The 23,411-nt window shown below is 42.2% G+C and overlaps 1 protein-coding gene and 1 long non-coding RNA gene across 24 annotated transcripts in view; one reads left to right on the forward strand and one right to left on the reverse strand.

Annotated features, from left to right (window-relative positions):
• The window catches only part of LOC143435100 (uncharacterized), a 143,323-nt gene that overhangs the window by 74,569 nt on the left and 45,343 nt on the right, over nucleotides 1-23,411 (reverse strand). The gene's annotated exons all lie outside the window — the stretch shown is intronic.
• The window catches only part of LOC143435099 (uncharacterized), a 135,596-nt gene that overhangs the window by 41,885 nt on the left and 70,300 nt on the right, over nucleotides 1-23,411 (forward strand). For 12 of the 23 annotated variants that reach the window (XR_013105092.1, XR_013105091.1, XR_013105093.1 and 9 more), the window contains 2 exons: nucleotides 3,166-3,403; nucleotides 18,433-18,532. The exons of 1 other annotated variant lie outside the window; for it this stretch is intronic. Coding sequence is in view for 13 of the 22 variants with exons in the window: in XM_076916264.1 (XP_076772379.1) it covers nucleotides 3,307-3,403; nucleotides 18,433-18,532 (197 nt within the window). In the remaining 9 variants the exon portion in view is untranslated. Of the gene's footprint in view, nucleotides 1-3,165; nucleotides 3,404-4,842; nucleotides 4,948-18,432; nucleotides 18,533-18,790; nucleotides 18,970-23,411 lie in introns of those variants that run through there. 10 more of the 23 variants (XR_013105098.1, XR_013105094.1, XM_076916272.1 and 7 more) reach the window with 4 other exon arrangements.

The raw sequence follows: 23,411 nt of genomic DNA on the forward strand, positions 1-23,411 counted from the left end.
CATGTGCAGTCAGAAGAATGAACAGTAATCATCCTACAAAGAGTGAGTTGTTTGAAAGAGTGTGAGGGCTTCTGGGGAAGTCTATGGTGTCTATCTTTACACATATAGCTGTGTTCAGAGTGTGCAGACTTACTCTTCCTAATTCGATAGGCATGAAACATTAGATTAAGTTATTTTAAAGCTCAAAATTCTGTTTTAAAACAAACATGAAGCAGACACAAGTATGAAAGAACACATGTATGTATTCCTCCCTACCAAGACACCATGTATACACAGAACACCACTCGCTGGTCCCGAAGACTCAGCCAACCTCACAAATATATTTCAGAACTGAGTGCTGGCTTCCTGTGCTGCTAGTGCACACAACCTTTCTCATGATTCTTCTTGAAGCCATACCAAGTTTCATATGGTGGTACCTCAGCACATTTCTGTTCTCCCAGTGAAAGAGAGAAAGGAAGACTGAGTGCCTTGGAAACAGCTCTGCAAATGGCTCCTGCTCACTCTTCTGGTCCTCCTGGACTCACTGAGAGCACTGAATTTTAGATTGCTGTGTTGATAGATAACAAGCCAGCCAGCTATCCACCTCCCCCTCTTTCTGTCACAGAACATAGTCAGTTGAGAATTTGCTTTCAACTGTTCCTCTGGGAATGTGAGGTTGGGAGTGAGCCTGATGTTTGCAATGAAACAATTAAACTCAAAATAATGGCCATCTAGTTTCAAATCAAGATTAAGAATCAGAAATGAGCTATGAAATCCTCACCTTCAAGTCACTGGACCAAATTGCGTTTCTAAATCATGAGAAATATCACACACTCGAGCGTGTGAAATATCACACACCAATTAGATATTCAGTAAAACAAAGACGTGCCCAACCTTTACAGGTCTTATAACCTGTGTCTAAGGGTGGATCCTCAAAGTACCAGCTTCTGCATGCCTTGGGGACTCTTTGGCTATGCAAAACTCAGGACCAGCCTAAAACTGAATCAAGAACTCTGAACCTGGGATCAGCAGATGCTCATTAACAGTTTCTTCAGATAACCAAGTAGTGTGTTGTTTCAGAACTACCACTATAAATAAATGTTCTTTAAAAAGAGTTACAAAATAACCAGTGCACTGCATGAGGGAGATATGTTCCCCACACATGGAGTGAGGGTAATAGAAAAGTGCCCTGGTTTTACTCTCCTCCTTAATATTCTCATAGATTAGAAACAGCTCATACCTGGCCATGTCCTTCTACACAGAATGCAAAGATGTAAACAGTGGAGAAGAGTGAATGTGTAAGCATGTGGATATACGAATGGGTGTGGGTAGGACAGTGTTTGTGTGCATATGAGTGTGTAGGTGTCTCAGAGTTCTATTGTTGTGAAGAGACACCATGATCAAGGCAACCCTTATAAAAGAAAAAAATTAATTGGGGTTGGCTTAGAGTTTCAGAGGTTTAGTCTGTCATTACCACAGCAGGAAGCATGGCAGCACACAGGCCAACATGGTGCTGGGAATGGAGCCAAGAGTAATACATCTTGATCTGCAGCCAGCAAGGAAAGACTGTATATCACACTGGGCACAGCTTAAGCATATATGAGACGTCAAAGCCCACCTCCACAGTGACACACTTCCTCCAACAAGGCCACACCTCCTAATAGTGCAACTCCTTATGGGCCGGGCATTCACGTGTGTGAGTCTATGGGAGCCATACCTATTCAAACCGCCACAGTAGGGTTTTCTGTGTGAGAGCATTTGTAAACAGGAGTGTGTGGCTGAGTGTGCATTTATGTGTATGTATAAGTATGTATGTCAGTGGAAGTGTTTATACCAATGTACAAGTTTGTATGTATGTATGTGCATATGTAAATATATATATGTATGTATATGAGCATGCAAGAGTTTGTATTCCAGTATGTAGTATGTGAAAATAAGTGTGCATGTGTGTGTGCATGTGATTATAAATATATAACTGTGCATGACTTAGTATATATGTGCAAGTATGAGTATGTCTGAGTGAGACTGAGTTTGTGTGTGTATGAGTGTTAGTGTGTGCATATGAGTACATGTGAGTGTGTGTGTGTGAATCTGTGTGACAGTGTGAGTGTGCATGAGAACATGTGAGTGTGCACATGTGTAAATTTGTATGAGTGAGTGTGGGTGCATTTGTGTATACACAAATTTGTGTGAGAGTGTGTTTAAATGTGTACATGGATATGTGTGAATCTGGGAGTATGTCGGAATGTGTGTGAGTTTGTGTGTATGTGAATATGAGACTGTGTGTGTGTTGGTGTGTGTCACTATATGTGTCTGTGTGAATGCGTGTAACTGTATTGTGTGACTGAGTATTCATATGTATATGTAATTGTGTTAGTGTGTGTGGAGTGTATGTAAATATGTTTGTGTGTGGGGTTATTGTATGTGTATATCCATGTGTATTATCGAGAAGGAGGGGAGAGGGAAAGAGAGAGACAGAGAGAGAGAGAGAGACAGAGAGAGAGACCCCTGCATTAGTCAAACTTGACCCCAGGAATCTGTTCTTGCACATATTGTTTTGCTAAAATTCCTTCCCATGGGGAGGCTTAAGCTACATGTATCCCTTCTCCTATGATCCTAAGGACAAACTGAGGCTCAGTTCTGCTCTGGGGGATCAACTAATTCACTGGGCTTCTGTATAGATGTAGTTAGGTACAGTTCTCCTCCCACAGCAGACCACACCTGAAAATCCTGTACCCAATAGGGAAGAGGACTTCCCTTAGCCACACAGAGTCCTCCCACTCCTCTAGTCCTCCAGCCCCTGTATGCTCCAGCCCCTCCCCCAGACTATGTGCAGTTAAGACAGATGTATACAACAGGTGGTAGCCAGCAGTTGGATGCACAGGTCTCATGACCCTCAACATGGAACCCTGTTCCATGACTGGTTATAAACTGTCTTTTTGAAAGCAGATATAGCTGAATGCCCCAGGCTGTTCTGCTCAGAGGACAGCCACTCACACTACACTGCTGTTCACCACAATCTGCTGTGCTCAGAACATTTCTTCACTTTTAAACCTCTGCCCATCTCTTATGGACTTGTAAAAAGACCTAAAATAAATCTACAAGTCTGTCCTGGCAAACTTAAGCCAGCAGGTGAAGGCCTAAGGTTTGGTTTTATTTATTCGTTTACTTTTTCCTCTTCACTAGAAATTATGAACGCTACAAAAGCTTCCCAGATGAGGTATGGAAACAACTCGGCAGAATGCCACGCAAGAAACCGGCTTGAGCTGAAGGGAGCGAACCTTTGGCCTCAGCTCCCAGTGGAAAAAGCGCATCACTCTTTTTTGAATGGAAGCATTCACTAAGCCAGTGTGTACAGGATCCACTGAGCTCTGCCCAACCCGAAGCTCAGGGGCTTCTGGGGAGGAAGGATATCCTTACTGTGGTAAATACAATCCACCCTCCTAACAGGAGGACTTCTAGGGCACAGGACACAATGGTACTTGGGATTAGTTTAAGTGGTAGAGTAAGAAAAGTGGAGAAAGGAGAAATGGAAGCATTGAGATTTGTTATTTATTTATTTACTTACTTATTTACTCATTTTTCTAGTTCAACCCAAACTTAGGGAAGGTCAAGGTTTAGAATTTGTATGATAAAACTTTACAGCCATCAACTCAGACTCTTTGTTCTTCCCCTCAGTTCTCTCTTCCCTCACTCCCTTTTTCCAGCCTCCACAGAAGCATCATTGCCCCTCTTAAAATGTGCAGTTGAGTGTCTTTAGTGTGTTCCCAGCGGGCGTATCCACTGTAATGAGTCCTAGAATACTTTCAGCATCCCAGTAACAAAAGGCTGCAGCTCTTACCCACCTTCACATCTCCTCCACCGCTAGGGAAACAGGAACCTGCATTCAGTCTCGACTGGTTTGCATTTTTGGTGTTTCATATTAATAAAGTCACTGGCTTATTTCGCTTAACTATGTCTTTTAAGGTTCATGCTTGTCATAGTGTGTGACAGTTGTGAGTTCCTTTTATAGGACATTTACATATCCATCCAGAAAAATGGCAGAAATTTGAGCTGTTTCAGCTTTGGGGTCATTATGAAAAAAAAATAGTAATGTTTCTTTGGTTACAAAAGTTTATATAATTTTGTCTTGTCTTATTTTGTTATATTAGAGATGGAACCTAACTCTATTACTGAACTACATACATACATACATACACACACACACATACACACACACACACACCCCAAATAGCAGCATTTCTGAAACCATGTCCAGGTGCTGGCAATACAGCCATTCCCATGTCTGTGTCCATTCCATGGGCAGAAGGTAGAAGTTTTAGACAGAGAGAAGATACTGAAGCTTGATCTCATGTCTTCCTAAGCCCTGTGTGTTGAAAGTTTGATCCCTGCATATCAGTATCCAGTGTTGAAAAGCTTAAGAGGTGGGGCCTAGTAAGAGGTTTGGATCACTGAAAGCATGCCTTCAAAGGGCACAGTAGAATTCTCCCTCTCTCCTTTTCTTTCTTGGCTACCATGAGGTGAATGGCTCACTCTGGTATGTGCTCTGTGTCATCCTGTGCTATATCTCACGAGGCGGCCAATGGATCTCTGACTGAAAAATCTCCAAATCTGTGGACCAATATAAATATTTCCTCTTATAAGTTGATTATGTCAGACATTTTGTTATAGAAATGGAAAGCTACATGACACAGAGGCGTATGACTAGTAAACCAGTGAATAGCCAGCAATTCTTCAGGGTTAGGGAGATGGAGGGTTCTAACTAGGATGCCAGTCCTCTTTCAATCCTTGCTGAGATGTGTCTAAAACCAGCCAGCTAGCACAGACAAGGATGCGCACTCCAGCTCTACTGTTCTCGTCCAGCCTCTTTTCATCATGTCCTGTGGATCGACCCATGGAATACACAAATTGCCAGTTCTGCAGTCCTTCACAAAGGCTCTAGAATCTTCCACAACTGAGTAATGAGAGGTAGGTCCAGATTTAAAAGCAGAGGGGCACACAAAAAGAAGAGAGCTCCTACAGGTCATCCTCTGTTGGTTGCTTATCAGCCATGGGTGATAGCTGGGTGGCACGAGTAAGCACAATCACAAGGCCCAGAATGACCAGAGACTACACACTGTCCCTGAGCCTTTCTCTGCTTTCTTGTTCTTTCTTCTGAACCTCTAACTCCTGGTGGCCTGTGCGTGGGACAGGCTTGATATTCTGTGCCCCAGGGTTACAAACCTGTGGATTTGTTCCACTGTCAAGCATCAAAGTTTTCTCTGTCCTGTGTCATCAGCATGTAGCAAGGCCTTCAAGGCTAGGATTTGGACCAATGACAGAGAACAAACAACTCTCAAATCTGGAACCAATCCATTCTAGAGAACCATGAAAAGGTTACCAGACACCAAGAGATTTCTGTTGCTCTCAACAAAGGTAAAGGCTGGACCCAGGGGGTATTACAGCAAGGGTAAATCCAATCCTCCCTTACCGGCACTCCATTTTGTAGCACCTCTACTTTCCCTGGGGATCTATCATTGTTCCCTCTCCCATTGCTCTAAGAAATTATTCCTTTTATGACCCCATTTATTTCAGACAGAATTTCTAATAAAGCTGAGGCAAAATAAGCTGGCAAATATTATGGAGAATCTCATGAAAACAAAAGTGTTAGCATAGCATTGTTTCTGATGCTCAGCAGGACCATACTACTGTTACTGACTGCGTGACTCTGGAAAAGCAGATTGTCTTACCGCATATTTTTTTTCTCTCTTCTAGGAAAACAAAGTTTACTAAAACTCATCTCACAGGCTTATGCTGAGGGTTAAATAAAATTGTTCACTTGACAAATATATAGACTAGTGAATGTCACGTAAAATTTTAGATGCAACAGTGATAAATGACCACATTGAGGGGCAGTGCTTACAACCTAGTAGGGGAAGATAGACATTAAAAAATTGAGTAAGTAGAAGATATAGGGGTATCATATGATGAGAGAATATTTGTGTCTCTGAGTGGTATATAAAATTCTCACAATTCTGAAGGCTGGAAAGTCCAGAATCCAGGCTCTATCATCCAGGAAGTGCCTGCACATTACAACCCTATATGGCAAAATGGCAAGTAAAGGACAAATGTATCCTCACACACCAGAAGATCAAGACAGTGAGCCCTCCTCCAACAAGCCCTTTGCAGTGTGAATCCACCCATGAGGGCAGATACCTCATAGACCAGTCCCTCTCTTTAGACTCCTCTCCCCCACCCTAACTTGCTGTCCCAATAATTTGTATGCATGGATGTGCATAGCCACATCAAAAAGAGCAAAAAGAAACATCAATTACCATCTGAATGCTAATTGTGGTTTGTACCCATTGCTTTAAAATGCACTTTTGGTAAAAACCTACTAATATGTACAAATGTGTCCTAAAACTATAGTCATTAAAATGATATGCTTTGAACACAAGTTGGCTCTTTTGGCTGAGAAAAGGATTTTTAGAGTAGAATTTAGATCTGAAGGAAAAGGCCAAATCCCATTGTGCAGTAAAATCATTCTGAGGAATGAAGAGGTGGAGTTGAGGATGTTAATTATTGCAAGATTCACTGGGAACATTGAGTCATGCAAGGCCAGAGTCAGTGAAGCCAGACATGAAAGATGTGGGCTGGCCCTATCCAGGGTACTGGATGAAGCTACCAACAGCTGCCCCCCTGAGAAGATGGAAACACATGGTTTCAGGAGTAAGAATGCCTGATATGGTCTAGGTTCTCCATTGGAACATTGCAATTATCTTGTTAGTCTCGACCTATTTGATTTTTACTACTTAATTCTTATGGACCATTATTAGCTCTATGAGTTCATCAATATATTGTAACAAGTAGTCATGACAACAAACCTTTGTTCATGGGTGAGTCCTGTTCCTTACACTCTCAGTGACTGCAGCAGACTCTGCTGGAGGCCTGAACAGCTTGCTGTCTGGGAGAAAGAACTCATTGTAGCAGAATGTGATAATTTATATATGCTCGGCTTAGGGCATGGCGATATTAGAAGGTGTGGCCCTGTTGGAGTAGGTGTGGCCTTGTTGGAGTAGGTGTGTCACTGTGAGTGTGGGCTTTAAAACCTTCATCCTAGCTGCCTGGAAGCCAGTATTCTGCTAGAAGCCTTTAGATGAAGATGTAGGACTCTCAGTTCCTCCTGCACCATGTCTGCCTAGATGCTGCCATGTTCCTACCTTGATGACAGTGAACTGAACCTCTGAACCTGTAAGCCAACCCCAATTAAATGTTGTCCTTTATAAGATTTTCTTTGGTCATGATGCCTGTTCACAGCAGTAAAACCCTAACTAAGACAGGGAACATACAGTATATTCAATATTTAAAATAATTTTCATCCCTCAAAACACAAAGGTAGATCCTTCATAGGAATTAAAAGAAAAGCAGTCAATCTGAGCTCACTTCAAAGCTAGAACATGACAGGCACAAATGTTCACTGCAGCGCAATCCCTAGTGATACTTAAATTTTAGTTATACCAGCCAGCATGGAGTTTGCTGGACATTAGAAGAATCTGAATTCCAGGAGAGCAATCCCATAACTATCATCAAAACGAGGCCTAATTGGCATTGATGGTGCAATCGGAAAGATAGGCAGAAAGGCTTTCATGCAGTCCAGTTCTGTCTGGTAACTAATCTCTCTTAAGAGACATTTCCAGGGCTTTTCTGAAGTTAGAGCCCCACAGAGCCAAGTGTGATAGCCCTGCTGTGAGGCACCTGAGGTCCCAGCCTGGGCTGCTCTGTCACAGCATCTTGTCCTTGTCTCAGCCTTGCAATGTTCTCCTTGTGGATGATGTTGTGAGTCCTTTTACTCTTGGCTCAGGCCCAGGACCACTCAGACTCAGTGGCTGCTGCTGTATTCACTCATTCTTCTTAGCCTTGGTGATGCACTCTTCCTCGCATGGTCCTCCAAGGTGCCCTACTGGAGAGTCCCATGCAGGAGCATTGGCTTGGCACCTTGGTCTTTCAGATCCTCTTACTTGTGGTTATATATTGGCTCCTGCACTGGGAGCAATATCAGTGGAAGAGATGTCACCGCCAAGTATAGCTCCTTGGTCTTCAGCAGGTACATCTGGGTTTCGTTAGCCTGGCGCTGCCATTCCTCAGATACAGTTTCCTAACATCCGTCTGCATCCTCAAGGAGCCCAGTGATTATCACCCATCTCTGTAACTAGCTGCTTCCAATTTTTTATCTCTATAGCATCTCCTGGGCCAGCAAGGCAGCCATGCAGCCAGCCTCCTCCTGGGCTCACATGGGATCCTCCTGAAGCTGGAAGGCCTTCTGATCGTCTCAGAGCATTCTTTCTCAATCCTCTTGGTCTTGTGCTCATACCCCTCCAGCTGCAGTGTCTCCTGCTTCTTTCCCCTCAGCATCTGCGCTTTCTCTCTCTCTCTCTCTCTCTCTCTCTCTCTCTCTCTCTCTCTCTCTCTCTCTCTCAAGTTTTTCTCTCCTCCTCTGCTTCCAACTGTTGTCACTCATCAGTTGTGCCTCAATGGTGCCTGGCGTCCCACGTTGCTTGTGTAACTCACAGTTCCACAGACAGAGCTGCAGGGCCCAACTGTTAATTCTCAGGCTGAGAACAAAGTCAAGTGTCTTCTTGTCAATGGACTCAAGGCCATGCTTTGATGTCATTGAAAAGGATGTTCGTGATTTCACGCCAAAAGGGGCTGGTCTTTCGAGTCAGGTTTTTTTTTTTTTTTTTTTTTCATTTCTCTCATGAATATTTAGTCCAAGGCTGTCAACCTCAAGCCAAGAGTCTGTTCTTTTATTTATTTATTTATTTATTTATTTACTTAATCTCAAAATAGTTGATTCTATACATTTCCAGGTCCGGGGCAATTTTCCCATATTCCAGCAAAGCTGACTTTGAGCAGCTGGCAATGTCCTGCATGTGACACCTGGATCCCATCCTCCCATTGGTTAGCTTGTACTGACCTGTGACACACTGAGGGACAAGCCGAGGTGCCCATATTTGTTTATTTCCTTATTGCAGTATCTGAGCTTGGTCTGCAAAGTGTGTGATATCCTAGAAGTACTGACATCATAAGGGGGCAGTAGATCTCCCGGCTGAGTCCCCTCCTTGGCCTAGAGAAAGAGCACCTTCTGTGTTTTCCTCGACCTCCCCAGATAGGGTAGAGTGTAGCCAGGAAATAGAACTGGACAGGGTTCTCCTTCCTAGTCTTCTATTCTTTTTTATCTAGCTTCAAGAAGGAAGTAAATCTTTTATTATCTACACACTGGAAGTCCAAGTACCACACTTCCTGAGGCCAATAGTCATTACCAAGTAATCATCAATTGTTTCCCAGTGATGTTCGGCTAGATGACGAGCTTTAACTGTGCATCCATGGTTGTCACCCAGAGGTTGGTTTGCCTGGGCATTTTCAATGGCTAGTGGCTATACGAATCCTTGTAAACTCAGCACTGCACAGCAACTAAGATCATCAGAATCTATTGGCAGAGCAAAACCCTTCTCATTCTCAATCTGTTTGGAAGGTTTCATCGGACTTGAAATCAGTGTTAGCTTATGCTGGAATAAGGAGGGCCCCTGGTCACACTCCTCCTTGCTGCTGCCTTGTTCCTTGTCTGCTGACATATGACAGATACCATCTTCATCTCTGTTGGAGAAGATTTGAGTGCTAATGACCCCGTTTTCATTCCCATTAAAACTCAGGGGAATTCTCAATGGGTATCCATGTATGTCACCATCACAGTTTGGCCATGGTTCCTAATAGTGATCACACACACACATGTACACATACACACACATGTACACATACACACACAACTGAAAGAAACATATTTGATGACACGCATAGCTCCTTGCTAAGCTTGGTCCTTTTTTGCTTACACAGCAAAAAATGACCATATGACTTATATCTGAAGAAAATTTAGTAGGTCCCTCCCTGAAGCTATTTAGCCAAAACACCATTGTTAACGTGACTTTTTTTTTTTTTTTTTTTTTTTTGACACAATGTAGTAGTAACTTTTGTCTTCATCTAAATGTTCCTCATTGAAGTGGGGCAGAATAGAGTTTTCTTTCCTCCTCTGTATTTCTTTTTCCAGTGCCTTTGGTAGCCGTAGTTATTGTTTACTGGTAAACGTGGAGATGAAGTTTGGCTGTGGCTATACAGCTTCATCTGCTTAGCATCATCGTGAGATGTCGCGGAAAGAGCTTGTAGGCTAGAAAATATCTCGTGGGCATGTTCATTTAATTTAGAGTTTTTATTTACTTTATAGCATTTTTCCAAGGCTGGCACATGTGAGCAATGGAAGAGCCAGCTCTTCCTCCAAGTGACCGGAAGGAAGCCGTCCTCCAGTAGAAGGAATGCACATTTGGATTTATGAGAGCTGAACTTGGCTGCAACCGCCACATTCTTGTTCTACTTTGAGCTTGGCAGGCCACGCTAATACTTGTGCTGGGTCTGCAGATGAGAGAACTCTTCTATTTTTCTTTGTTAAAGTCTTATAAACCTCAAGAGTATATTTTCCATTTGAGACTTTGATAAACTGTACAAAGACTGAGTGAGCAGCCACGTTTTGCCCGGCCTCTCAAACCAGCAAAGAGGACATATTTACAGAAAGCTTATGCTTCTATGTCATGATACTGTGATGTTTGGACAGCCATTTTCTTCATCCTGAGATAGCTTTATGGTCATATTCTGACAGCAGATTATTTTATTCTAAACTACTTATTTGGTCTGCTCAGTATGGAAGTCTGATTTTTAACAGAAATACTATTTTTGAAAACATATAGTCTTACAGTATAAATAGTTTAGTATAGAATCTAAAGATACTGCTTTCGCTGTGGCCAGCACAAACTCACATCCTGAGTCTGTACCTTTCCTTCCACCTATCACTAAATACTCACAGTCCCACGTTGGCACAGTGTACCAGAAGCAAAGTTTAATATCAGAAATCGACAAACCATAGGTATTTTATATCTCAAGGTAACTACCATTTTTTCTAATTTTGCTTCATTAAAGGGATAGTCACTGAATACCTGTTATCTGCCAGATCCAGGCATATCTATGGCAATAAACTGAAAAAAACAAAGTTTCTGTGCTCACAGAGCATTGCAATGGAAGTGGAGAGAAAGAGGGAAGAAACAGTTATCTTTGCATTTACTGACTACGTAATGACATAATGTATTAAGGGCTAAAGGAAAAGTTGGTGCCTCTAGGAACAAAAAAGGCATAAACAGATTTAGGAAATCCTCTCTAAAGCCTCCCACTGTAGCCAGAGTGGGGTCTCCAATGCCATAGCCTAACTGTTGAGAAAGTGAATTTATCCAGTAGTCAATTGCTTTTCACCAAAGCCTGCCCTCTGCATAGACACCCGTGTCTGGTAGATGCCCTACTGTCAGAACAACTTGATGACGCTCCAGCTTGGGCAACAAAAGGCCTCACATTGGCCATGTGCTGAGTCTTCTCAGAAGATTGAAAGAGCCAGCGGTTATTTTAAGAGAAGAAAGCAGAAGGGTTAGAGAGAAGCATTTATTACTGTGGGAAATTGGGAGTCAGCTAGAACCTCCTCCTAAGAACAGAGAATGTAGACATTTCCCACTCAAATGACAGGATTTCTTCACAACCTGATGAGTGTCCTGTTCTGTTGTTTGACCTTAAGTGATATAGTGGTGGGAAAAAAAAAAAAAAAAAAAAAAAAAAAAAAAACAGAGCCTTTTTAAGGGGGTAGAGGATATCTCGTTTTCCAAGATGGCTGCTGAAAGCAGAAGAAAAGATCTGCCAGTAGGAGCACAAGTGTTCATAATTTACAAGTGAAGAAATAAAAATGGTAATAGCCAATTTCATTACCATTTACTCCTGGCCGGATTCTTAACTCACATGCCTCCTGTCTACAAGCATAGAGACCAGGAACTGGAGAAGTGAATGGTGTCTCTGAGATCCTGTGGGCTAACAGGAGAAAAATCCACTTGAGCACGTGTGCTAAAAGCCTTCGTTGTCACATTCCCCCCATGCAGGCTTACCTGGTGCACTTTACTGTAAACCCAAGCAATCTCAGAAATTACGAAATTCTCATGAACCCTAGCAGCGGTGTCCCCTGACCCAGGCTAGAATCCTTTTATGTCTTCTCCTGGCCCACCTAGCATTTGCTGAGAGAGACTTAGAGAAAAAGGGGGTGAGGGTCCACTTTAGAACGTCTGTCCCTGTGGAGTACAAGAAGTTCAGAAAATTATGGGGCTATCTACAGACACACCACTCACATGCCAGCTGAATGGCTTTAGAATGAAAAAAAGGAAGCAGCACGTTATATGAGGAGTCCCGCCAATTCTAATGCCTCTGGAGTGAACACAGACACCCAGAAATGCAGAGACTTCCTGACGACTCACTCACCTTGAGGGACAAGGGTCTGAGGGCACAGCAACTTTAAAATGAAAGAAATGGTGTCGAGTGGGGAAGGGGGGGAAGGAAGGTGGGGTGAGATTCTCAGACATAAGACTCTTCTTCATAACAACCAAAAAATTTAAAAATAAATTTAAGCAAAAGATTCTCAGCTGGGGAAATAAATAAACAAGGTCATGCTGTATGGCCACCTCCTCTCATGAATGTGAAGCCATGCTGGCACGGTTTAATGAGTGAGCTGTCAAGTGCCTAGGAAAAGCCCCAGCACATCAATAAATGTTAGTTCTTGTTTCCAATATCAATAAATAATAACTGTACCCCAAGTTGTTGGACATTTTCTTAGGAAAATCCTTAGACATCCCACTTAAAAGCCTGATTCATTCTCTCCTGGAAACATGTATGTACACCCAGCGCTTGCATGCAATTTTATGGCATCTGTGAGGACCCTGGAGCCACTTTTCCCTCAGGCTGCCCCTAGTGAACAAGTGCATGGGCCTCCAACAACAGGAAGTGAGTGTGTGGGGCTGGACTCAGGCCTCCTGGTCCTCTGCTTCCCACCTTCTTAGAGCAGTGCCCTCTCTGCGAAAATCATGAAGGGGAAAAAATAAAAATGTGCTGAATATTCTACACTGAAAGTTAGAATTGAGTTCTTGAAATTTGGAATGAATTCTTTTTATTAATAAAGGGAAAAATTAATTGTGCTTTCCTGTTCATCAGAGGACTTGCCATTAGACCTACTTTTTCTGCCCAGTACTGAGGCATTGACTCCAAATGGGACTCTCAGTCTCCAAAACATTTGTGGCCAGTTTTCAGCTAGGACATTCAGGCCCCTAAGCCAAGACACACTAGCTGGGAAAGGAGCTTGTTCCTCACCAGAGCCTGAACCAAAAGATCACCATGTCCCTACTGGCAGCCAGATGTCATAGTGGCCTGTGGCAACTGTTCACATTAGGTCAAGCTACAGCAAGTCAGCCTATGCCTGGACTAACTTTTGATAAATAGGCTAAAACACACTCCAAAAATTCAGTAAGAGCTCTGACAATCATTAACTCACATTATGAAACAACTTTGTGAGTGTAAACACACCTTTAACAGACATTCTTTAGCCAGAAGAACTGATACAAAGTTTGACTGGGAATGTGGCCACCGACATGCCCTGTGTGCCTTTCTATCTGTTCACCTCTCTTCTTTCCTTTGGGACTTCTTTTTTCTTTAACCCCTGCCTATTTCCTATTTATAGTCTTAACATATTTGAGAGAGATGACCAGATGACTAGAAATAGCCTAGGTCATTTGTTCTGTTAGTAAAGTTAGTTCCTCCCTTTCTTGAAATAATCTATGATTGTGCTTCTCACACTTAATAATCGGGGTGAATTGAAAATGTGATAATAGATAAAGAAGAAAAATTAAAGTCTCCTTTTCCAGATCCTATCAGCATGAAAGCTCCAGCTCTGACATTTCTGTTTGTTTCTTTTTCCTTCTCACATGCATGACAGATTCCAGGGAAGTTTTTTCTTTTTTCTTTTCTTTTTTCTTTTCTTTTCTTTTTCTCTTCTCTTTTCTTTCTTCAGCCTTTGTTTTCTTCAAACTAAGTGGTGCTGGTACCCTGAGCCAGAGGCCATGGCTGCTGAGCAAGCATCGACTTGTCTAAGTAAAGCAGGCTCAAAGCATTAGGACAGGGCAATCCAGGAACTGGGGGCAGACTGTGGGAATTCCCACATGCTTTGCCTCACTCTCTTCTAGCTGAGGGTAGGGGCATGTGTGGCTAAAGTCACGTCGCAGCCTTGCCGTGCAAAGAGGGAAACAATAAGCTAACAGGCTTCCAGAGTAGACTTCCCACATTGACCTCCAGAGTTGAAATGAGTACAAGGCAGACTTCCAATCCCTAAAGGGGTGGTAGTGTATGCAAACACACACACCACACATACCACACACACACATACATACACACATACACACACAAACACCACACACACATCATACACAGCACACATATACACACCATACAGACCATACACGCTATACACACCACACGTACCACACACACACACACAATACACACCACACATATACACCATACATACCACACACACACCACACATACAACACACAACACACATACCACACACACATACATACACACACAACACACACACACATACCACACACACACAACACACACACACACACCATACACACCACACATATACACACACACCATACACATCATACATACCACACACACATATACCACACGCACCATGTACACCCCCTCACACACAAACACATACACACACTACACATACCACACATACACACCATACATACCACATACACATATTACACACACACACCTACACACACACACACACACACACACACCAGCCTTAAAATAAAAATTCTACTGGATACAACTTCCAATTGGAACACAGATCTGAACAAGGGACATGTTTCCTCACAACTTGATTGCCTAGGAGTGTCTTCCTAGACCCCTCTGTACACCACTTCTATAAACACCTTCAAGATGCCCAGCACTCGTGAACACTGCCTTTCTGACCGTGAGCACTACTCTGGCTACCGAAGAGTTAGACATTCTCATTTGTAACAGGCCACCCCTGAATAGTCTTGCTAATGTATAACTTATCTGTGGAGGCAGAGATAAGAAGCCCCAGTCAATAGCAGCCTGTGTGTAGAACAAAGCCTTGGCTTAAATACTAAAGACTAAGAGCAACTTGGACAAAATAGGGAACTGGCTTAGGCCAGAGTCTGGAGCTTCTGGTGGTGCAAAGAGGGCGGTTATCTGAGTGGTAGATTCACAGCGTGCAGCATAGACCATCAGCCCTACTGACTGCCCTTAAGAGAGTTAGACATCCCAATTTGCATTCCCCACACAGCTCTCAGAAGCATCCTGAAGCTTGGCCACAAGCCAACAGGACTTGGAATGCCAGGATTTAAGATAACCATTTTTTTTTCCTGGTTCACAGTATCTCTGTATCTCTTTCTAAATATGAACTCTCCTTCTAAGCAAGGAAAATTTAATTTTTTAAGCAACAAATGTTTTTTATAGAGAGCATGGTAAGGAAAGCTACCGTCTTGTTTGGTTCTATCCAGCTGGGGTCTGGGTCCTCTTCCCACCACACTGGCCACATTGGACTTATATACTGGGTTTAGTCTAGATGTAGGTTCTCAGATATGTATGATTTATTGACTTAATTTCTTTTCCTGTTGCTCCGTAAAATACTCTGGTAAAGGTAACTTAAGAGAGAATGGACTTATTCTGGTTCAGAATTCAGGTTACGTCTGTTCTGGCAGAAAAGTCACAGAGGCAGGAAAAGCCCAATGGACACCAGCATGTTGGTGCTCTCCTCGCTTTCTCTGTTTTAAACATGTCAAGGCTTGGTCCTGCCCACAATCATGGATAAGGACAGTCCTCCACAGACATGCATTGAGACCTATCTCCTGGGTGACTCTAGATTCTGTCAAGGTGACAAATAACACTAGTCATCACACCTAGAACAGTGGTTCTCAGCCTTCCTAATGCTATAACCCTTTAATACAGTTCCTCATGTTGTGTAACCCCCCCCCAGCCATAAAATTACTTTTGTTGCTGCTTCTTAACTGTATTTTGCTACTGTTATGAGTCATAATGTATCTGTGTTTTCTGAAGGTCTTAGGTGACCCCTATAAAAGGGTTGTTCAACCCCTCACCAAAAAAGGTCACAACTCACAGGTTTAGAATTGTTACTCTAGAGATTCAAATGACCAAACTGAGTCACAGCAGATGCTCACTCTCTTTCCTGCTCATCTTGTGGACCCTAGAATTTAGAGGGAGCTACATTCATATGAACAGGTTTGCTTTGCTTTGCTTTGCTTTGCTTTGCTTTGCTTTGCTTTGCTTTGCTTTGCTTTGCTTTGCTTTGCTTTGCTAACAAGATTTTAGATTGTGGGGATTGTTTGTTTGTGGTTCTTGTTTATTTTTACCAATTAGCAACAAGCAAAAAAAAACACCATGGAAGTGACACCAGTGAGCTCCCAGTCATCAGACTTTATGTTCTCAAATGGGTGTTTGTCCTGCTGACCCAGTCTCTTCAATTGGTCATATGGTTGATACTTACAGCTTTGTTTTTTAAATGTCTCCAACAGTGGCACAAGGGTGTCTTGGATTTTGACCACAACTAAATCTGAAGACTTCTTTTGCTGGCCTCAGAAATCTGTGCCTCCTTGTTTCATACCCTTTAAGTAGTTACATACCTTGAGTGTGAGTTAGATTTTTTTTTTGAGGTGCCAAGACTTGAACCCAAGGCCTTATGCATGGCTAGGCAAGCTGTCTACAACCACTAAATCCCAGTCCCCAGGATTCACATCTATGGAGTGGCATCCAGCAAAAGTAATGCTATACTTTTCTCAAGACTGGATGATGTGTGCCCGTGGTTTCCATTTTTTCTAGTACTCTCATCCCCAGGAGTCTTAAGAAAGGTCTGTGAACTTTGTGAGAGGCTAAGGTGTAGTGTTTCTGAATAGAAACTGTCACCATCCTGTGTAGACCCCACCCCCACCTTGCCTTTGTTCTCCAAACAGCACAGGGTTGCAAATATTTGCATGGCATTTCCATTGTATTTAGTGTTATCAAGAGATAATTTAAAGTATGCAGGAGGATGTAGATCAGTTCTGTGCAAAGAGTGTTTAGTTTTATATAAGGGGCTTGAGGATCCAGTCTCCCATGGATACCAAAGGAACAACTATATATCTCCACTTCTACTTTTGTCAACAAGTTTCTCTGTAACATGGTGTCCTACTTTTATGTGGCTGCTTTTCTCTGCATGAGAAAAACAACTTTAAAAAACCTGAAATCATTGTTTTATTAGCTAAAAACAAACAAAAAAAAATACCCACTGTTTTAAGAGTACAGATTAATAGATTATAGTTCCCATGGTAACCCCTTGACCTAGAAACCAATTCTACTTCATCTTAAATGCCAAAATTTTATATTGCTGATCTTTTAATGATAATCCAGATGGCTCTGGACTCAAAAAATTTATGGGAAATGAACTTAATTTTATATCTTTTTGTGGTAATAGAGTAACTATAGAAAAAAAAGCATAGCTGGGCGGTGGTGGCGCACGCCTTTAATCCCAGCACTTGGGAGGCAGAGGCAGGCAGATTTCTGAGTTCGAGGCCAGCCTGGTCTACAGAGTGAGCTCCAGGACAGCCAGGACTACACAGAGAAACCCTGTTTCAAAAAAAAAAAAAAAAAAAAAAAAAAAAAAAAAAAAAAAAAAAAAAGCATAGAAGTCTTTCTATATGGCTCTATTCATTTTAAGACTATTTCTCCTTTTCCTTCTCCTTCTCCTTCTCCTTCTCCTCCTTTTCTTCTTCTTCTCTTCTTCTCCTCCTTCTTCTCTTTTTCTTCTCCTTCTCCTTCTCCTCCTTCTTCTCCTTCTCCTTCTTCTCCTCCTTCTCCTTCTCCTCCTTCTTCTCCTTCCCCTCCTCCTCCTTCTCCTTCTCCTCCTTCTTCTCCTTCCCCTCCTTCTCCTCCTTCTCCTTCTCCTTTTCCTTCCTTCTCCTTCTTCTCTTCCTCTTTCCCCTCTTCCTTCTCCTTGCTTTCCTTCTCCTCCTTCTCCTCCTTCTTCTCCTCCTTCTCCTCCTTCTCCTCCTTCTTCTCCTTCTCCTTCTCCTCCTTCTCCTTCTCCTTCTCCTTCTCCTTCTCCTTCTCCTTCTCCTTCTCCTTCTCCTTCTCCTTCTCCTTCTCCTTCCTTCTCCTTCTTCTCTTCCTCTTTCCCCTCTTCCTTCTCCTTGCTTCCAATGCTCACTTGCTTTTGATATCACCAGCAGACCTCTTATCAGACCCTTTCTTTTCTATTCCAAGCCTTTGTTTAACCTTCTTGACAACTGGGGAAACCTAACAGGCTATTCTTCCTGGACCTGGATCTGGGGAGTCAGTTCTCTATAACCTGGGAGATCTAAATGCAAAGCCTATGCAAGGGGGTTTCCTTTACCTGTTCCAAGGGGTCAGGAACTACATAACTCTCTCCAGGGTACTAGAAATACTTCATGTACATTCTATTTTCCCCTACAGCAGTGATAAAATTCAAGACACAGAGAGGGATTTTCTGCTATCACCCAGCTCTTTCTCTACCACTCCTCAGAATTGGCAGTCCTACATCAAGAAGCACAAGGTAAGAATTGGTTTAGGGTTTGTGAGTTTGTAAGACTGGGTAGATGGAATTCAGGACAAATATTGGAGGCTCTGTGATATAAAGGGCTACTGGATAGCAATAGTGACAGTCTTACATTCCTAGCACCAGGATCACATACAGATTCAATGTCAAAACCCTTCCAACCCTGCCCCCTTCCTACTCTTAATATCTCCATCGGCCCATCTCATCTCTTCTTTGCTGACAGCATGAGCTAAATGATCCTTTCACAACCTCCAGATATGAGAAGCTGAAGCAGGAAGATGGAGAGTTCATGGTCAAGTTGGGCTACATCATGAGACTCTGCTTCAAAAAGAAAATACACAAAATATGCTAATATGTGAGAATGTATTTCTGCGAAGCTGACATTAAATCTGCTATCAGTTATTTTTTTAAGAAATAAAGTATCTGCAAACATTGCTACTCCCTATTAACTTGTCCCGTATCCAGCTAGACATTTCTATACAGTGCCATGGTGAGCAAAAAGCTTTGAGTCTCAATCCATTTTATAGAATAAATCACAATGAAGCTGATGAAATTATCAAATTTACTAATGAACATAAAACTTTAGCATGTTAATAACTTCTAGGGGAAAACAATATAAATAGTTTAGCTTTTGCAAAGATGATAAGCGTGTTCCATGTATGCTAAGGATGGTAGAATATTCTCCACAGCATCTATGGTGTCTTAAACCAGTGGTTCTCAACTTATAGGTTGATCCCCTTGTGAATTGAATGACCCTGTCACAGGGGTCTCCTAAGACCACCGGATATCACAGATATTTACATTGTGATTTATAACCATAGCAAAATTAGTAATAAAGTAGCAATGAAAATGTTTGGGGGTCACCATAGCATGAGGAACTGTGCTAAAGGGTTGCAGCCTTAGGAAGGTTGAGAACCACTGTCTTAGACAGACATGGTAACCTAGATCCAAAATATTTGTCTGGTTCAGAGTTCACAAACTAAAGTCCATAAGTCAAATTCCCTCCATTTGTTTTTAAATTTCACAAAACACACTAATTTTTAAATAAAATAAATAAATTTATTTTTAAATAAAATAAATAAATTTAAATAAAATAAATAAATTTTAAATAAATTTCACAAAACACACTAATTTACCTATCTTTAGCCACTTTCCTGTAGATATGAGGTGTGAGAGATGGCACCCTAGGCTGTACACAGGCAAGGCAAATATTCTACCACTGAGCTACATCCCTAGCCTTAGTAGGTGTTTTTAAGCTACAGCAATAGAATAGAGACAAGTGACTGTGGCTCAAAGACCCTAAGTCATCCATTTTTTGTACACTGCTATCCTGCTCCAATCTGCAATCATGCCAAGAAGAACCGGCATGGAGACAGCTCTTAGGTAGGAGCATCTTTTTCAGAGGCCCATTGCAAAGTGAAAGCATACAGCCTCTTCTTCTAACTGTTAGATAAAAGAGTTTCAAGAAAATAGACACAACTTACCATACCAAGCATGGGATCCCATGTAAATGACAGACGCTAGGCGTGACATGCCATTAAGGCACTCCTGCCTTTTATGTTCTCTAAAGTTTTCTCTTTGTAATACTATTTTCATTTTCATTCCCAAGTAGTTTTGAAGTCAAATATAGAACAGCAAAAGGAAAGTGTTAACAAAGTTTCATCATGTAACTATGACATAAATGAAGTTTGGAGTTAGTTATTGTCTTAGTTACTGTTTATTACTATAACTAAGCACCATGATTAAGTCAATTTACAGAAAAAAAAAGGCATTTTATTTAGTTTATGGTTTTCAAGAATTAGAGTTTATAAAAGAAACAACTGAGAGCTCACATCTTGATCCACAGTCAAGAGTCAAAGAGGGTGGGGTGGGGTGGGGGAGAGAGAGGGAAGGAAGGAGGGAAGGAGAGAGAGAATCACAAAAATTCAATAAGGCCATGCCTCCTAAGCTTTCCCAAACAGTTCCATAAACTAGGGACCAGATATTCATATATTTTAGCTTAGGGACCATTCTCATCTAAGTTCCACATTCCACTCAGTAGCCCCCATAGGCTTATGGCCATAATAAAATGCAAAATTTATTTAGCTTAACTTCAAAAGCTATATTCTTTAACAATCTCAAGACAGTTTGAATGTCCATGTATCAAAGTCTTTCCTGAGAATCAACGTACTTTCTTAATTGTAGCCCCTTGTGAAATCATAAAGTGAGTTACATACTTCCAACTTACAATGGGAACAAAATATATGTTACTTTCCCAAAAGGAAGGAATTAGGGCAACTAGAGGAAATACTGGACCAAAGCAAGACTAAAACCCAGCTGGGCAAACTCCAAATCCTGTGATTCTAAGTCTGATATCAGAGTTTTAGCTGGATAACATTTTTCCTACTGATACATACAGGGTATGTATACAAAATTTCCTACAGGGTATGTATACAACGTCATTTGCATCTTTTAAAATGCAAAAGAAATGTGTGTTTTCAATGTCAGAAAAGGATTCAACTTCACACTGTATGGACTGTCTCTGAAATCAGGTTGGGTAATTGTAATTCAATCTGTAGGCAACAGGAAGTGAGAACTCTGTTTTCAAGGTATCTTTGGGCATTTCTAGTGCCTTTCTCTTGCCTCTTCACTCCAAATGGAGTTTAATCTGCCATCTTGGGAACTCTGGCCATTCATATACACATATCTTTATGGTTTAAGCAGATTAATTGATGCCTGATACAAAAAATAGTAGGTTCACAAATTTGTGATTTCTTGAGCTTCAGGATCAGTGCTAACATCAGCTGGTACTCAGGTGACCTCAGAATTGGATGTCCCTAACCACTGTGAAAGATGACATAGAAACCTAGTGTTGTTCTAGAAGTAAATGTGGACTACCCGGGTCTTTTTCTCCATGTGAGCAATCCTATATCACATGATGCGTCTCTACTCCCCGGGGAAAGATTCATTTGTCATCACAGTCCTGCTGTGGTCAGGGAACCAAATGTGCACCAGGACTACATGCGGATTCCCTGGCAGATTGCCCCTGTGAACAAAAGCAGAAATTCACTGAAAGGACAGGGAAGTTAGATTCATGACCCTAAAAAGGGGAAGATTAAACCAAGATGTGCCGCGAGCAGAGTGACACTGCTCAAGTGGAAAGAAAGGTCAGGTGTCCTAGAGGTCAGAGAGACCCAAGGGGTGGAAGGAGGTGAAATAGGCACCAGGGTTTAGATTCTAGCTTCATCACTGTGCGTTACTGTACATTACTGAAGCAAGTTAGCTGAGTTAGTCATGCTTCATTTTGTTCATCCATAAAAACATTATGAATAGTATCTATCTTACCAGGCTGCCGTGTGGATTTAACCAGCTAATACATGTAAGTAGTTTAGAATGTTACCCAGCACATTGGATCGCTGTTGTATCAACAATGATTATCAATGTTTGCTGCACACCCTTCATTAATAACTGTTGAGACCCGCTCTCTGCTTCATGCTTGGGGGCCAAAATGTTGAGACCCATACTGCCCGGTGGGCGGCCACTGTGTTCCAGCCTGCTCTCTGACCCATGCTTGGAGCTACTGTATCGCAGACTGTTCTGCCCCACGCTTTGAGGTCAAAATGTCACGGCCCACTCTGCTGCTCCGGTCAGCGGGTCAGGGCCTAGCAAGAGATGCAAAGAATGGAGACAACACAGGGTGCGTGATCAAGTTCAGTTTCTTGTTTATTGTCTCTCTTCATGTCTCTCTTATTGTCTCTCCTTTTCTCTCTCATTCTCTCTCTTTCTCATTGAAGGGAAGACGGGGTATTTATACACTTTGTCACGTGCCTTGTAGGTGCGTGGATACCACGTGCCTTGCAGGTATGGATATGACATGCGTCTTACAGGCGTGTATGGCGTGGATAGCATGTGCACCTTGCACCTTGCAGGCATGAATAGCACATGTGCCTTGCAGCTGGGGGCACCAAACAGCAAAACAATATATGTGGGATAAACAAGATGTTTATCAGAGTGTGCTCAGCTATTGTAGGCTGTTGAAAAACAAGTCTCTTGTCAGGGTATATGGCTCGAGATGGCTGCAAAGCTGATAGCTGCTTTCTGCTATGAGTCGGCTTCCAACAAATAACAACATCAATATTGAAGCTAGAATCCAAACCCTAGCATAAGACGTGTAAGTCATTGTGCTGCATTACTCAATGCATTAGTTTACCAGGGTGATATAGCAAATTGCATAGATGGGGAGGCTTATACAAAGAAATCTATTACATGAGAAGTTACACATCAGATGTTGCAGGATTGGTTTCTCCTGAGGTCTCTCTCCTTGGCTTAAAGCTGGATCTTCTGTCTGAGTTCATATAGTCTTCCTTCTGTAAGAAATGTCAATATTTCTTAGAAGGCTCCCAGTCACACTGGTAAGAGCCTATCCTAATAGCCCTTTCTGAGCTTCACAGTCTCTCTGCTGACCCTGTCTCCGATTGCAGTCACCTTCTGAGCTACTGGAGATTAAGACATGTAAAGTCAAGAAGGCTAGGGTCATACACATAACAATCAATTTCATAAGCCAGAATGGCTTTCCATTTATCCAAATGGCTCTAAATTGGCCAAACATAGGTACCAGTTTCAAACGTGGAGACAGAAAGGCAGTAGCCTTGGTCCTCTGGAAGTCACTGCAGTTTTTGAAAGCAACAGACTCCAAATGACAGAAGGACCTAGTTTACCCTGGCTCTCCTCTGCTGTTCATCCCTTATTCTACACTGGTGACTACCAGAAATGAGGCTTCCCCTCAGTGATCATCACGTACTGAGAGCCACAGGTTTTCCCCACGCCCTTACCTCCACATTTATGTGTCTGGACATGCCTGGCTTCTTGGGTGACTAGCTAGGAAAGCCTCTGGTCT

The sequence above is a fragment of the Arvicanthis niloticus genome, chromosome 19 (genome assembly GCF_011762505.2).
Source record: "Arvicanthis niloticus isolate mArvNil1 chromosome 19, mArvNil1.pat.X, whole genome shotgun sequence".
NCBI classification, from domain to species: Eukaryota; Metazoa; Chordata; class Mammalia; order Rodentia; family Muridae; genus Arvicanthis; species Arvicanthis niloticus.